The 17,183-nt window shown below is 49.6% G+C and overlaps 1 protein-coding gene and 1 pseudogene across 1 annotated transcript in view; one reads left to right on the top strand and one right to left on the bottom strand.

The window, feature by feature from the left end:
- Positions 1-17,183, bottom strand: part of LOC116971613 — a 55,861-nt gene that overhangs the window by 16,166 nt on the left and 22,512 nt on the right. Inside the window, exons 6-9 of the mRNA XM_033018849.1 lie at positions 15,403-15,536; positions 14,196-14,324; positions 13,038-13,285; positions 10,294-10,462 (exon numbers count right to left, since the gene is read on the bottom strand). Of these exons, the coding sequence (XP_032874740.1) occupies positions 10,294-10,462; positions 13,038-13,285; positions 14,196-14,324; positions 15,403-15,536 (680 nt within the window). The remainder of the gene's footprint in view (positions 1-10,293; positions 10,463-13,037; positions 13,286-14,195; positions 14,325-15,402; positions 15,537-17,183) is intronic.
- Positions 1,169-1,332, top strand: LOC116971656 (annotated as a pseudogene).

Raw genomic sequence — 17,183 nt, 5'->3', positions numbered from 1 at the left:
ACGATATAGGAACGATCTTGTTCTCACAGATAAAATTGAATAGTATAATATATAAGAAGAACCCAATTATTCACAATACAATAAGAATTTGGAAACAAATAAAATTATCCTTGAAATTAAATAATCTATCAGTACTAACCCCAATATTGAACAATCCTGCATTCAAACCATCTCTTATCGACAAATACAAACAATGGGATAGACTGGGGATTAGGAAAGTAGGAGATATGTATGAATTGGGCAAATTGTTATCATTTCAACAATTAAAATCAAAATTTAAACTGAATGATAATCAATATTTTAAATATATACAGATATATGACTTTATGAAGAAATATATACATAGATTTCAAACTATATTTTTAGACCCTTTAGAAGAAGCAATGAATATTAAGGCTGATTCACAAAAACTAATATCATATTTTTATAATAGCATATTAAATAGAGAATTACCCTCAACAGAGGCACTAAGAGAAGATTGGGAACATGAACTAATGATAAAGATCCCGAAAGATAGATGGGAAAAGTATCTGATGAACACACATAATTGCTCCATTAATGCAAGACATAATTTAATTCAATTTAAATTATTACATAGACTATATTATTCAAAAACGAGGTTGAATAAATTCTACCCAAACGTCTCTCCCAGATGCGATAAATGTTTGTTTCAAAACGCCAATATAACACATTCATTTGTAGGATGTACAAAGTTGAATAAATTTTGGAGCGATATATTTGATATATTTACAAAGCTCTTCAAGTCAAGAATAGAACCTAATACGGAATGGATTATATTTGGAATAATAGGAGAATATATTAATTTAAATAAAGACCAAAAAGTATTCTTTAATTATGGGTTAATAATTGGAAAGAAATTGATACTTAAATTTTGGAAAAATACAGCTATACCAACTGTTAAAATGTGGATTAGGAATATGATGGACATAGCACACCTTGAAGAAATGAGACTCCGCCTAATAGATAAATATGACCAATTCTTAAGGAGTTGGTCCCCTTTCATCGACTTTTTGGAATCATGTGATGCAGCAGTACCGTAAAGATTGCTGATTTCAGTTCATGCCGCGGATAGATCTACATCTCCGAATAAAGATTTGAAAATTTCTCTTTTAAGGGTCTTTTTCTCCTATTTCTACTTATTCTCCTAATCGCTTCTCGGCCTTTTGGCTAAGATCAAGTGTAGTATCTGTTCTTATCAGTGGTAAAAGAGTGCTAAAAGAGAGCGTCTGTTCTTGTTAGAACAGGGAAAGGGATCTGTTCTTGTTAGAACAGTCCTGGCGGTCCATTAAGGACAAGAGCTGCATATTGCGATTTAAAAAAATCGTAGCAATGGCAGCTGCAATGGGAGCTAGAGGACAGGGTATCCGCAATACCCTCAGGATTAGTGTCAAGGATCTCAGTGAGGGGATGCCCTTCAGTCGAGATACCTTTGTAAAGAAGGTCTTGCTGGAGACCTGCAAGTTCGAGCCCAGGGTTATCTACTTCCTCCAGGACTTCCCGGGTAACGGATACTTCGACGTTACATTTGTGCTTCCGACAGGATGGCAAAAGCTGATAAAGGATTTCCAGTAGAAGGGGAATGAAGCTCCGCTGTCGTTGCTGAAGGTGCAGCCACTCTTCACCCTCCCAAACCAAAAAGAAAGGACGATCACGGTGCATATGTTCAACCCACATGTGCCCGTAGTGGATGTCCTCACCTTCCTTGCTCGCTACGTCGACGGAGCAGGAAACAGCGTGGACGTGAAGGATCTGCATGGGATTTGGACGAGCAAGCGGCAGGTCAAGGTAAAGCTGAGGGTGGACAAGGAAGGAGCTCTCCTCCACCCTCCATCGGTGTTCGCAATTGGAGGAAACCGAGGCTATTTAAATTACGTGGGGCAGCCCAGAGTATGCAGAAGATGTAACAAGCCTGGGCATGTGGTGGCCCAATGCAATGCAGTGGTCTGCAAAAACTGCAAAACGGAGGGCCACGAGACAAAAGACTGTCAGGCCAGCAAGAACTGCAAACTGTGTGGGGAGGGAGGCCATCTTTACAGGGCCAGCCCAAAAAGAGCCTGTACATACGCACAGGCAACAAGAGGGGCGGCTTCCAGCACCCCCAGGGTAGGTGAGACACCCACTACCACTGCCAAGTCCCCAGCAGAAAGGGGAAACAGGGATGAGGACAGCCCAACCACCTCAACCACCTCGAGCCCCCAAGTGCCAGGAGAACTCCAGCACCAAGCCCAGGAGGGAGAGTCGATGGAGGAGGGGGGAGAGCAGATTTGGACGACGGTGAAGTATAAAAAACACCAGAAGGGTCAGCACACGGAGCAGAGGCCAGAAGGGGATGGCAAACCCAAAAACCCCCCCAAAAAAACGGTCTCTCTCCCTGACAGAAGGCAGCAACCTTTCCTCGTCGTCGGAGGATGAGGCGAACGGGAAACCCCACAAGAAGAAAACCGGGGAGGAAAGGAGAAGGTCCAGGCCGATTGTACACCTGCACCAGGAGACCGAGAGCAGTGCAGCGGTCGAGGGGCTCCAGCCCCAGGACATCGGGAGCAGAGCAGCGATCGAGGGGCTCCGGCCCCAGGACATCGGGAGCAGAGCAGCGGTCGAGGGGCTCCAGCCCCAGGACATCGGGAGCAGTGCAGCGGTCGAGGGGCTCCAGCCCCAGGACATCGGGAGCAGAGCAGTGGTCGAGGGGCTCCAGCCCCAGAGCATCGGTAGCAGTGCAGCGGTCGAGGGGCTCCAGCCCCAGGGCATCGGTAGCAGTGCAGCGGTCGTTGGGCCCCAGGGCATCGACAGCAGTGCAGTGGCAGTTGGGCCCCAGCTCCGGGCAACCGGGAGCAGTGCAGCGGCCGATGGGCCCCAGCTCCGGGCAACCGGGAGCATCATAGTGGCCGATGGGCCCCAGCTCCGGGCAACCGGGAGCAGTGCAGCGGCCGATGGGCCCCAGCTCCGGGCAACCGGGAGCAGTGCAGCGGCCAATGGGCCTCAGCTCCGAGTTTCCGGGAGCAGTAAGTCTGTCACCGTGCCCCAGCCACGAGAGACGGGGAAGCGGCGCACCCAGAAGGGGGTAAAACGAGCAGCCCCCCCCCCCCAACGACACCTCGGGTTACGACACGGGAAACCCAACCCGTTGAGGAGGCCGGGTATCTGAGCCCAGGAAAGGTGAGGCAATTCACCGAAGCGGTGGGCATGAGGGAACAGGAAAATGGCCAGTGACTCTAAAGGACAATGGAGCTCAAACTGGCATCTTTAAACGTGCGCAGTGTGAAGAGCACTGCGCGATGTGTTAATGCCTTACAGTACCTGGCCAAGGTCAAGGCAGATGTGACTTTTCTACAGGAGTGCGGGTTGCCACACCTCTGCTCCTATCGGAGGTGGTCGCGACGGTGGCCTCACGGACTGTCGGTGTGGTCGGGGGGCAATGATTGTCGTGCTTCCGGCCTGGGGATCTTGCTGCGGGGAGGGAACTTCGCCATCACTGAGGTCAGGGAGGTGGTTGCGGGGCGTCTCCTCGTGGTGGATGTAATGTACCGTGGTTCTCCGCTCCGGCTGATTAATGTGTATGCCCCACTCGTGCGGAGCGAGCGGCAGGCCGTTCTCCAGCAGCTCCCAGTGCTACTGGCCACGTCCCGGCAGCTCGTTCTGGCCGGTGACTTCAACTGCATCATTGATGCGGCTGGACGAACCGGCATTGCCGACAACAGACTGGACAGCACGTCCAAGTTCCTGATGGAAACGGTAAAAGACGCAAAGCTGCACGACGCCTTCAGCGACCCTGCAGGCGGGTCCCAGCCGCGGTTCGCCTGGTCGAGATCGGACGGTTTGGCCCGATCCCGGATAGACTTCGTCTTCACCACGAAGGCCATCACGGTGAGACACACCGACCTCACGCCGGTGTTCTTCTCTGACCACTGCCTCCTTCAGGCTTCCTGTCACCTACAGGAGGACCGGAAGGCAGGCAGAGGGACGTGGAAGTTAAATGTGAAGCTGTTGACCCCAGAGAACGTTGAGGAGCTAAAGAGGAACTACGCACGTTGGAGAACGGTGAGGCCCCTCTTTGACTCCCCGACACTCTGGTGGGAAGCAACCAAGGAGAACATTAAGAGGTTCTTCATAGCCAAAGGGGTTCAGAGAGCAAGACAGAGTCAGAGGGAAATGTGCCAACTCCAGACAGAATTGCCACAACTGCTCCTTCTGCAGTCGAGGGGGGTGGATGTGAGGGAGGAACTTAAGAGAGGTGAAGGACCGACAAGCCCGGCTCTTTACCTCTGAATCCTCCAAGATCATCTTCCGATCCAGGGTCCGCCATGTGGAGCAGGATGAGACGTGCTCACGTTTCTTCTTCCATAAGGTTCACAGGGGGAGCTCTGTGATCAACAGCCTTAGGGAGGAGGACGGCTCGGTAGCATCCTCGCAGACAGACATGATGAGGGTCTGCAAATCCTTTTACTCGGAATTGTATGACCAAAAGGCCACAGACAGCACCGCCTCCCAGAACTTCCTGTCCTCTATCACGGAGGTCTTGGAGGACAGCAAGCAGGAGAGTCTGGACCAACCACTGACCCTAGAGGAGCTGACTGGCTCCATCTGCTCCTTTGACTCGAGTAAAACTCCCGGAAGCGATGGCTTACTGGCCGAGTTGTATTCGGCTCTGTGGGACTGGGTGGGCCCGGACCTGCTGGAAGTGTACAACGACATGCTTCTAGCCGGCAGCATGTCAGACTCCATGAGGAAGGGCAGCATCACCCTAATCTACAAGCAGAAGGGGGAGAGGAAGGATATAAAGAATTGGAGACCCATAACATTGTTGAATGTAGATTACAAGATCCTGTCTAAGGCCATCGCCAACCGGGTCAAGTCTGCTCTGGGACGGGTGATCCACCCGGACCAAACCTGTGCTGTACCTGGCAGGAAAATCTCAGACAGCCTAGCGCTGCTGAGAGATACCATCGCCTACGTGCAGGACAGACGGGTGGATGCCTGCCTAGTCAGCTTGGACCAGGAGAAGGCCTTCGACAGGATATCGCACACGTACATGAGAGACGTGCTCTCCAAAATGGGTTTTGGGGAGGGAATCCGAAATTGGATCAAACTGCTCTACACCAACATCCGTAGTGCTGTCCAAATCAATGGGTGGGAATCAGACAGTTTCCCTGTAAGGTCTGGAGTCAGGCAGGGTTGCCCTCTCTCCCCTGTCTTGTTTGTCTGCTGTATTGAACCTTTTGCCGAGTCCATCAGGAAGGATGCGAGCATAAGAGGAGTGACATTGCCAGGCAGTGGGGGCATTCAGGTCAAGACCTCCCTGTACATGGACGATGTCGCCGTCTTCTGCTCGGATCCAAGGTCGGTCCGCAGATTGATCAGCATATGTGACCAGTTTGAGTCGGCCACGGGAGCCAGGGTGAACCGCAGGAAGAGCGAGGCCATGCTCTTTGGCAACTGGCCCGACCGATCTTCCATCCCCTTCACCATCAAACCTGACTTCTTGAAGGTGTTGGGGATCTGGTTCGGGGGGGCTGAGGAGAGTAACAAGAATTGGCTGGAGCGGATAGCCAAGGTGGGGAGGAAGCTGGAGCTGTGGAGGCAACGCTCCCTCTCCATAACCGGGAAAAATGTGGTCATCAGGTGTGAGGTGCTCTCGGGTCTGCTGTACTTGGCACAAGTGTGGCCTGTCCCTCCCTCCTACGCCACGGGGATCACCCGGGCCGTCTTCCAGTTCATCTGGGGGTCGAGGATGGACCGGGTGCGACGGGTCACAATGTACAAGTCGGCAGACAACGGGGGTAAAAGTGTGCCCAACGTCGCCCTCATCCTGATGGCCACCTTTGTGTGTGGCTGCATCAGGCGGAGTGTAGAGCCAAGGCACGTGGGTACTAAGTGTCACTACCTGCTGAGGTTCTACCTGTCCCCGGTGTTGCGAAGGAAGGGCCTGGCGCAGATGCCACGCAATGTACCAGTCAGCTGGACATTGCCGCCCCATCTGTCGTCTGTTGAAAGGATCTTCCGGACCAACACCTTTGACCACAAGTCCATCGGGCAGTGGTCAGCACGGAATGTCCTGCAGGCACTGCAGGGAAAGGACTCGATGGATCCGGTGGCGTGGTTCCCAGAGCAGACTGCCCAGCTTGTCTGGCAAAATGCCTCATCGCCAGAACTGACCAACAAGCACCAAGACCTGGCTTGGCTGGCGGTGAGGGGAGCCCTCTCAGTTAGATCCTTCCTGCACCGTCGGAACCTCACTACCAGCGCACGTTGCCCCCGGGACGGTTGCTATGGAGAGGAGACGGTTGCCCACCTCTTTGCAGAGTGTGGGTTTGCAAAACGAGTCTGGAGAGGTGTGAAAGGGTCCCTGGAACGATTTATCCCGAACAGCTCCGTCACAGAGGACTCTGTGATTTACGGACTGTTCCCAGGGACACATTCAGAGACTGACATCGAGTGCTCCTGGAGGGTCATCAACTCGGTGAAAGACGCTCTTTGGTCTGCTCGAGCGTTGCTCACCACCCAGCAGAGCGAGATGTCCGTCAGGGAATGTTGCCGACTGGCCCACTGCAGACTGCAGGAGTACGTGCTAAGGGACTCGCTGAAGCTTGGTGCAGCCAACGCCAAGGCTCGGTGGGGGAGGGCCACAGTCTAGGGTCCTTCCGCTGCTGGACATGGGGGGCACAGTATGGTGGAGACGCCCCTCAAATTAAATTAAGGGAAGGTATCGCACGCCAGGGGGCCACATGAGTGGCACGGGCGGGGGACATTTTTTGTAGAACTTGAAATGTCAGATGGAAATTTTCGCACTGTGTACACATTGTATATATTTATTACTTGGACAGGGGCCACAGAGTGGCACTGGTGGGGGACTGTTTGGTGAAATTTGACAAATAGAAAAAAATTGTACTGGAAAAAATTTGTATAGTCTTCGAAAATGTGGGATGAATTTTGTTTGAATGGTTCAGAAATTGTATATATTTTCCAATTGAATAAAGTATATTTTGAAATAAAAAAGGTACCGTAAAGATTGCTGATTTCAGGTCAGGTCGTGGATCGATTTACATCTCCGAACAAAGATTTGAAAATTTCTTTTTTAAGGGTCCTTTTCTCCTATTTCTACTTTCTATTTTTTCTTTTCTTATACACACACTTCACCTTTTTCTATTTTCTACTATCTATTTTTCCTCTTTTTCTTCTCTCTATTTTTTTAGTTTTTTTTTAACTTCCTTTTCAAAAACATAAAACTAGAGGTTGTACATAGAATGTATTACGTTATGACATAGTTGGCACCTAAAATTAGGTACCACTGTATTGCTTTGTACTGTATTAACTTCTAATAAAATAAACAAAAAATAAATAAATAAATAGCCTTCCATAGACTATATTACTCAAAAACTAAAATAAGTAAACCTTTTCCAAATGGAAGGCAGCCCTGAGCTATCTGCTCCCCCCCTCCCACTCCACCCCCCTACTTAATTACGGTTTAATAATGGAAAAAAAACTTCTGGAATTCTGGAAAAACGCCCCAACACCAACAATAAATATGTGGATTTCAAATATGTTCGAAATGCTACACCTGGAAGATATGAGATTCCTTCTCGCAGGCAAACCAGACCATTTCCAAAAGATTTGGTCTTCATTTATCGACTTACTACAAGTATAAGGTGCAACAGAATTCTGAAAATAAATGGTTTCAGGACCTGGTGAGGGGTGAGGAAAAATACGAAGTTGGTATATCATTTTTATCTCTTTTTTAAAAATTTTAATATATCATCTGTTTTCTTTTTCTCTTTTTCTTTTTCTATGGCTTACTTCTTAATTCTTTATCGAATTTTTCATGTTTAAGGGTCTCTTTTGATCACACACTTCCTATTCTATTTCACTCTTTACTTTTCTGCTTTTTAAAGTTTAAAATATGAAGTGGTACAGGAAATGTATTATGTTATTTTTGGCTTATATTATTGTAATGTACACTACTTCTAATAAATAAAATTATTTTTAAAAAAAATAAAAAATAAAATAGCGGGGATATGGGGAGAAGGCAGGAACGGGGTACTGATTGGGGATGATCAGCCATGATCACATTGAATGGCGGTGCTGGCTCGAAGGGCCGAATGGCCTTCTCCTGCACCTATTTTCTATGTTTCTGTATTTATTAGTTCCATTGTTCGTATCCCTATACCCCTTAGTTATCACCTCTTCCCCAGCAAACAATGGACCATTGTGGGCTCCACCCATCCATGGCCATCTGTGGCCAGCCCTGATTTGTTCTGGCCTTTTCCTACCTCCAGCTACCCCCCTCTCCTTTCAGTCTGAAGAAGGGTCTTGACCCAAAACATCACCCATCCATGTTCTCCAGAGATGCTGCCTGACCCGCTGAGTTACTCCAGCACTCTGTGAAACGTCACCTATCCATGTTCTCCAGAGATGCTGCCTGACCCGCTGAGTTACTCCAGCACTCTGTGAAACGTCACCTATCCATGTTCTCCAGAGATGCTGCCTGACCCGCTGAGTTACTCCAGCACTCTGTTTGTACTTACCTCAGTATAAGCCAGCATGTGCAGTTCCTTTCTACGCAAATGAAAGAACAATTTTGGATTCAGAACCCGTTTTACTTCCTTTTAAAAAAATAATTGAAGTTTATAGTGGTGCAGCGTGGAAACTGGCCCTTCGGCCCACTGAGTCCACACCGACCAGTGATCACCCATACCCTACTTCTATCCTACACACTCGGGACAATTTACAGGAACAATTAACCTACAAACTTGTACGTCTTTGTTCTGTTTTGAATGATCACATTGTAGACAAAAATGGTGGAGAACCTCAGCGTGTGAGGCAGCATCTATGGAGCGAAGGAATAGTTGATGTTTCGGGTCGAGACCCTTCTTCAGACTGTTGTGGGGGGGGGGGGCGGCAAGAAGAAAGGAAGAGGCAGGGACAGTGGGCTGTGGGAGAGCTGGGAAGGGGAGGGGAAGGAGGGAGAAAGCAAGGACTACATGATATTGGAGAAGTCAATGTTTATACTGCTGGGGTGTAAACTACCCAAGCGAAATATGAGGCGCTGCTCCTCCAATTTGCTCTGGCCATGGAGGAGGCCCAGGACAGAAAGGTCGGATTCGGAATGGGAGGGGGAGTTGAATGGCCTACTCCTGCACCTACTGTCTATTGTCTATTGGAATAAACCGGAGCGCCTGGAGAAAACCCACGTGGTCACAGGGAGAACGTACAAACTCCGTACACCATAGTCAGGATCAATAGACAATAGGTGCAGGAGTAGGCCATTCGGCCCTTCGAGCCAGCACCGCCATTCAATGTGATCATGGCTGATCATCCCCAATCGGTACCCCGTTCCTGCCTTCTCCCCATATCCCCTGACTCCGCTATCTTTAAGAGTCCTATCTAGCTCTCTCTTGAAAGTATCCAGAGAACCGGCCTCCACCGCCATCTGAGGCAGTGTTTTCTCGTCTCCGTTCTAAATGGCTTACTCCTTATTCTTAAACTGTGGCCCCTGGTTCTGGACTCCCCCAACATCGGGAACATGTTTCCTGCCTCAGTGTGTCCAAACCCTTAATAATCTTATATGTTTCAATAAGATTCCCCGTCATCCTTCTAAATTCCAGAGTGTACAAGCCCAGCCGCTCCATTCTCTCAGCATATGACAGTCCCACCATCCCGGAAATGCTCCGATTACTGTCAGCTGTGGTGGGTTTGAGAGGCGTCGTGTTGCTGCTCCTGTTGGTGAGGGACGGGACGGTGAGAAGATGATTGTCCAGACATGCTTGCTGGCATCGGCCTAAAATTCTGATTACACCAAGATGGATGGATGGATGGGGGGGGGGGAGGGGGAGGGGGAGGGGGAGGGGGAGGGGGAGGGGCAGGGGCAGGGGCAGGGGGAGGGGGAGGGGGAGGGGGAGGGGGAGGGGGAGAGGGAGAGGGAGAGGGAGGGGGAGAGAGGGATTCTTGAGTATGGGTGTCAGGGGTTATGTGGAGAAGGCAGGAGAATGGGGTTGGGAGGGAGAGATAGATCAGCCATGATTGAATGGCGGAGTAGACTTGATGGGCTGATAATTCGGCTCCTATCTCTTATGAACTTAGGAGGTAGTTGAGGCTGGGACTATTGCAACGTTTAAGAAACAGTTAGACAGGTACATGGATAGGACAGGTTTGGAGGAATATGGGACAAATGCTGGCAGGTGGGACTAGTGTAGATGGGGCATGTTGTTGGCAAGTTGGGCTGAGGAGACTATTTCCGTGCTGTATCACTCTATGACTATGACACTATGATTGATTCCTCACCTGGAGTTGTTCTTCATGGGGTTGATGTCCACGATCCCGTCAGCACTCTTCATGTTACTGGTACTGATGGCCAGGGACTGGTCATTTATCCTGGAGGCGATGTTCCACACCCTCAGGAAGTTCTCCCCTTTGCAGACGGCCAGGCAGAAACGCAGGTCAAGGCAGGTCCCTGCAATATTGAGAGAATATGGTCGGCTCTGGGCCTGTACTCGCTGGAGTTTAGAAGGATGAGGGGGCACCTCATTGAAACTTACCGAATAGTGAAAAGCCTGGATAGAGTGGGTGTGGAGAGGATGTTTCCACTAGTGGGAGAGTCTAGGATCAGTAGGATTGTCTAAGAAGGAACTGCAGATGCTGGAAAATCGAAGGTAGACAGCTTTTTCCTTTCTTCTCCCCACCCTACATCAGTCTGAAGAAGGGTTTCGGCCCGAAACGTTGCCTATTTCCTTCGCTCCATAGATGCTGCTGCACCCGCTGAGTCTCTACAGCACATTTTGTCTAGCCAGTAGGATTGTCAACTGTCTCGTATTAGATGCAACATCCCGTATATTGGTTAAATTGGTTTGACCATACGGGACCGCCCTTGTCCCGTATTTGACTGCTACCACTCGGGTCGAGGGGATTGTTGGGTCGGAGCGTCGCGTCTGGCCCCACCTCACCCATCCCGACGTAGTGCAGCCCATGGAGTGCAGCAGCAGCAGCGCCTCGCCCGTAGCCCCGTCGGTCGGCAGCCCAGCCGGCTGTCCGACCTTCGAACCTTCGCTTACCGCCGACACCACTGACTCCTTCTCGTGGCCGATCATCGGTTCATGAGCTGGATGGGGTGCCCAGGCCAAAACTCCTCAGCTGGCCCGCCGGCTGGGCTTTGTGTGCAGTCCAGCACCTGGTCCAACTCATCATTCACCCAGCAACGGCCGAGTCTGTCAACGAGTTGCCGTTGGGAATTTGTCCTGTATTTTGACGTTTTCTCCCTTATTTGGGAGTGAGAAAGTTGACAACCCTAAACACCTCAATGATTTTTGAAGAAGGCATCCAGTAATGTTTTGTGGGAGTCCACTTGCAAGGGAGCCACGGTTGCGCAGCGGTAGAGTTGCTGCCTCACAGCGCCAAAGACTTGGGTTCCATCCTGACTACAGGTAGACAAAAGTGCTGGAGAAACTCAGCGGGGGCGGCAGCATCTATGAAGCGACGGAAAAAAAAAATGCTGTCTGTACGGAGTTTGCAAGTTCTCCCGTGACCGCGTGGGTTTTCTCCGAGATCTTCGATTTACTCTCACACTCCAAAGACGTAAGGGTTTGTTGGCTAATCGGCTTGGTATAAGTGCAAATTGTCCCTAGTGTGCGTAGGATACTGTTAATGTGTGTGGATTGCTGGTCGGTGTGGACTGGGTGGGGCGAAGAGTCAGTTTCCGCGCTGTATCTCTAAACCTAAACTAAACTAAACTAATCTCTTTTCTAACGGTACGTCCTTTTATTCTGAGGCTGTGGCCTCTGGTCCTAGACTCTACCACCTGTGGAAACATCTTCTCCACATCCACTCTATCCAGGACTTTCACCATTTGGTAAGTTTCAATGAGGTCCCCGCTTATCTATCCAAGCAGTGATTTGTGAAGAAGGCACGCAGTAATTTTAGGCGGACAAAAATGCTGGAGAAACTCAGCGGGTGAGGCAGCATCTATGGAGCTACGTTTCGGGTTGAGACCCTTCTTCAGACTGATGTGGGAGGGGGGCGGGGGCGGTTGGAAGAAAGGAAGAGGCGGAGACAGTAGGCTGTGGACATGGGCGGAAATCCTGGGGGGGGGGTGGGGGGACACGCACCCCTTCCTGCTTTGAGAGGTGGGGGACAATCCCCCCCCCCCCATGTTTTGTAATCCGTACTTTATCAGACGCTTTCTAAGGGCTGAATTGGCCCGTTCGCGGGGCCTTTCAGTGCCGGGCGCGGCTTAACATCCAACTGCCGCATCGAGGCGATCGAGGCTCTCGATGTTGAAGCCTCCGCCGGCCGATGAAAGCCCCCGCCAACGGGCCGATTCAAGCCCCATGATTCGGGGCGGACGAAGCTGCTGTTGCTGGAGTTCGGAGTCGGTCACCAATCAGGTCAGCTCCCGATGTTACCGACCACAGGGCCCACGGCCGAAGCCTTGTGTGTGTGCGCAAGCACGCGCTTGCATGCGGCCGCCAAGAAATTGTGTCCCCCCCACATGTTTTGATAGCGATTTCCCTGCCTGGCTGTGGGAGAGCTGGGAAGGGGAGGGGAAGGAGGGCAAGGACTACCTGAAATTGGAGAAGTCAATGTTCATATTGCTGGGGTGTAAACTGCCCAAACAAAATATGAGGTGCTGCTCCTCCAATTTGTGGTGGGACTCACTCTGGCCATGGACGAGGCCCAGGACAGAAAGGTCAGATTCGGAATGGGAGGAAAAAAGTTTAGTTTAGTTATGTTTAGAGATACAGCAAGGAAACAGGCCCTTTCGGCCTACTGGGTCCGCGCCGACCAGCGATCCCCGCACATTAACACCTACTGAGGACAATTTTTACATTCACCAAGCCAATTAACCTACGAACCTGCACGTCTTTGGAATGTGGGAGGAAACCAAAGATCTCGGAGATCATGTGGAGAACGTACAAACTCCGTACAGACAGCACCCATAGTCGGGATCGAACCCGGGTCTCCGGCGCTGCATTCGCCGCAGGACAGCAACTCTACCGCTGCGCCACCGTAAGTGTTGGAGGGAGCCCACTTGCCTCCGATGGCCGCAGACGAGAACTCCGCCAGGTGCTTGTGGTCTTCTGTCTCCAGGTTCCAGGAGAGGATGGTGGAGATGTTTGTTTGGCGCGAGGAGCTGAGCGCCAGGAGGTGGGAACCCGAGTGGTTGACGGACAGGAAGGACAGGCGATGGTCGCAGCAGCTGCTCACCGTGCGCACGTAGGCGCGGCTCTTCACCCCAAAGAGCTCGATGTGGAGGACTTGGCGCAGCCTTGAGCACGGATACCTGGAGCAACGACACACCACGGGGAAGGGCGTTACCGATGGGTGAGCAGAGCAGTCACAAATATACACAGCGCTCTCATTCAAACTCTATCATAGAGACACAGAGTCAAGGGGGGACTGCCGAGAACTAACGGGGACCACAAATGGAATCGTTTTTATAAAATGATTTGCATTAAAATTGAATTCTTTGTAACTTTGTCATTGCCCTTTAGGTGGAGACTCTTTGCATACATTCCAAATCGAAGAATATCACCGTGACTTGTTACATGTGGCAATAAAGTCTTATTCATTTATTCAGAGTCCCAGAGTGATACAGAGTGGAAACAGACCCTTCGGCCCAACTTTCCCACACCGACCTACTGTACATACCCCATCTACACTAGTCCCACTGTTGCAATAGTCCCTGGCCCAGTCTCTGGAGCTATAAGGCAGCTACTCTACCGCCACGCCTTGCCGCCCAGAGGAAGGTTTTAGCGGGATGTGGGCCAAATGGGACGAGCTTACTTAGATGGGGCATCTCGGCGGGCATGGAGGAGTTAGGCCGATTGTCCTGTTTCCGTGCTGTAGGACTATAACTGTATTGTTCCGTTTAGTTTTGTTTAGAGATACAGTGCAGGAGCAGGTCCTTTAGCCCACCGAGTCCACGCAGACCAGTGATCACACTAATTCTACACTGCACACTGGAGACAATTTACCGAAGCCAATTGACCTACAAACCTGTACTTCTTTTGTAGTGTGGGAGGAAACCGGAGCACCCGGAGAAAACCCACGCAGGGAGAACGTGCAAACTCCGTACAGACAGCACCCGTAGTCAGGGTCGAACCCGGGTCTCGGCGCTGTGAGGCAGCAACTCTACCGCTGTGCCACCGTGTCGACCACTGAACGAGTGCTTGGTGCGACCCAGTACGCACCTGCAGACCAGAAGGAAGTAGTCCTTGGTGACGGCCACTCCTTGGACGGAAGCTGCAGCATCGCGGGCAGGCAGCTTGGTCACTACCTTCCCTTGTTTAGAACTCAGCACCATGCCTTCCTTCCCACTCCTGACAAAGCCACAAATAAACAATTAGATCCAATAGAGGATCTGAAAGTTCAAAGTAAAATGACTGCCCAGTACCGAGCTTGCACTGTCACCAACGGCCCACAGCTCGGTTTGGGAACAGCAATTGTACAAGAATAAGGCAATCAACATGACAGTCATACAATTTTTGTACAGCTTCATTTTTAACATCGAAACCTGAATCCAAAAAAAAAGAGAAAAAAGGAGAGATTGAAGAAAAAGAAGTAAAATAAAAGAAAGGAAAGAAAAGACCCCTAAACTACCAAAGAAGTGCAAGAGGAAAGAAAAGAAATAAGACAAAGGAAGATGGAGAAGGCTGCAAGAAATTGCAGCGAATTGTGGACGCAGCCCAGACCATCACACAAACCAACCTCCCTTCCATTGACTCCATCTACACCTCACGCTGCCTCGGCAAGGCCAGCAGCATCATCAAGGACCAGTCGCACCCTGGCCACTCCCTCTTCTCCCATCAGGCAAGAGGTACTCCTCTGATGCTGCCTGACCCACTGAGTTACTCCAGCATTCTGTGAAACGTCACCTATCCATGTTCTCCACAGATGCTGCCTGACCCGCTGAGTTACTCCAGCACTCTGTGAAACGTCACCTATCCATGTTCTCCACAGATGCTGCCTGACCCGCTGAGTTACTCCAGCACTCTGTGAAACGTCACCTATCCATGTTCTCCACAGATGCTGCCTGACCCGCTGAGTTACTCCAGCACTCTGTGAAACGTCACCTATCCATGTTCTCCACAGATGCTGCCTGACCCGCTGAGTTACTCCAGCACTCTGTGAAACGTCACCTATCCATGTTCTCCACAGATGCTGCCTGACCCGCTGAGTTACTCCAGCACTCTGTGAAACGTCACCTATCCATGTTCTCCAGAGATGCTGCCTGACCTGCTGAGTTACTCCAGCACTCTGTGAAACGTCACCTATCCATGTTCTCCACAGATGCTGCCTGACCTGCTGAGTTACTCCACAACTCCGTGTCTTTTTAAACAAAGAAACATACAAGGTGCTTGTAATCCACATGGGTGGAAGCGTTGGTTGAACACTTACCGATAGGCAAAAAGAACTTGATCTCTCAATGAATATTCCGACACTAATATAGTGTGATCCTTGTGAATGGGATCGATTTCTGGAGTGATATCCACTTGGTGTAACAATCTGCAGCAGTTTGACACATCAAAAATCTGAAAGCACGAACATTTCATTGGTTTAGTTTAGAGATACAGGGTGGAAACAGGCCCTTCAGCCCATCGAGCCTATGCCGACCAGCGGTGAGCAGTACATTGGTTCCCACTTTCTCATCGGCTTCCTACACACTTTACAGAAGCCAATTAACCCGCCAGTCTGCACAAGCTGGTTACCAAGCTCACGGAACTGGGTCTCTGCGCATCCCTCTGCAACTGACAATAGACATTAGACAATAGACAATAGACAATAGACAACAGACAATAGGTGCCAGCACCGCCATTCAATGTGATCATGGCTGATCATCCCCAATCAGTACCCCGTTCCTGCCTTCTCCCCATATCCCCTGACTCTGCTATCTTTAAGAGCCCTATCTAGCTCTCTCTTGAAAGTATCCAGACAACCGGCCTCCACCTCCCTCTGAGGCAAAGAATTCCACAGACTCACCATTCTGTGAGAAAAAGTGTTTCCTCGTCTCCGTTCTAAATGGCTTACTCATTATTCTTAAACTGTGGCCCTTGGTTCTGGACTCCCACAACATCGGGAACATGTTTCCTGCCTCTAGTGTATCCAAACCTTTAATAATCTTATATGTTTCAATAAGAAACCCTCTCATCCTTCTAAACTCCAGAGTGTACAAGCCCAGCCGCTCCATTCTCTCAGCATATGACAGTCCCGTCATCCCGGGAATTAACCCTGTAAACATACGCTGCACTATCTCAATAGCAAGAATGTCCTTCCTCAAATTAAGGGACCAAAACTGCTCACAATACTCCAACTGGATCCTCGACTTACTCATCCACAGACCACATTGGCGGAAACACTTCATTCTCAATAACCATCAGTACAGCCCCCTGCTGTACTAACTCTATACTCACGACTGTGTAGCCGGATACATTGCGAACTACATCGTCAAGTTCGCCGTCGACACCACCGTTGTGGGATGAATTACTTTTTATTTTTTATTTTTTATTTTATTTTTTTATTTTTTTATTAGAAGTACGGTAAATTACAATACTACACAACACATATGTCTTAATACATTTTTTGTACCGCTTCATTTTTTGAGCTTTAAGAAAAAGATAGAAGTAAAGAAAGTAAAGAAAGTGCGCAAGAGTCGTGAAGGTGCAAGAGAGTGTTGAGAAAAGAAAGCCCCTTAGAAAAGAAGTTAGAGAAGGAAGTAAAGAAAGAAAGAAGACCCTAGAAAAGAAGGAAAAAGAAAGGAGAAACAATCGCTCTATTATAACATTATAACATTAAACTCCGCAGAAAGGGGACTACCAACCAAGTCTGTTTTTGGAACTATTATAAGCATAAGGCGCAATAGTAATTAAAAATAAAGGAATAAATAAATAAATAAATAAAAGGTACCAGGATCTGGTAACGGGGTGTAAAAAAAAGAAAGAAAAAAAAAAAGTGAGATGAATTACAAATGGTGATGAGTCAGAGTATAGAAAGTGAGATCGACCGACTGACCAAATGGTGCCAGCACAACAACCTGGCCTCTCAATGTCAGCGAGGAAACCGGAGAACCTGAGGAAAACCCAACCGGGAGAACGTGCAAACCACGTATAGACAGCCGGCACTGTGAGGCAGCGACTACTTACTCTACACTCTTTGCTATTGAGGGAGTGCAGCGTAAGTTT

Source organism: Amblyraja radiata, chromosome 3 (assembly GCF_010909765.2).
Source record: "Amblyraja radiata isolate CabotCenter1 chromosome 3, sAmbRad1.1.pri, whole genome shotgun sequence".
NCBI lineage: Eukaryota > Metazoa > Chordata > Chondrichthyes > Rajiformes > Rajidae > Amblyraja > Amblyraja radiata.
Note: the sequence above shows the minus strand (reverse complement) of the source record. Positions and strands in the feature narration are given on the sequence as shown.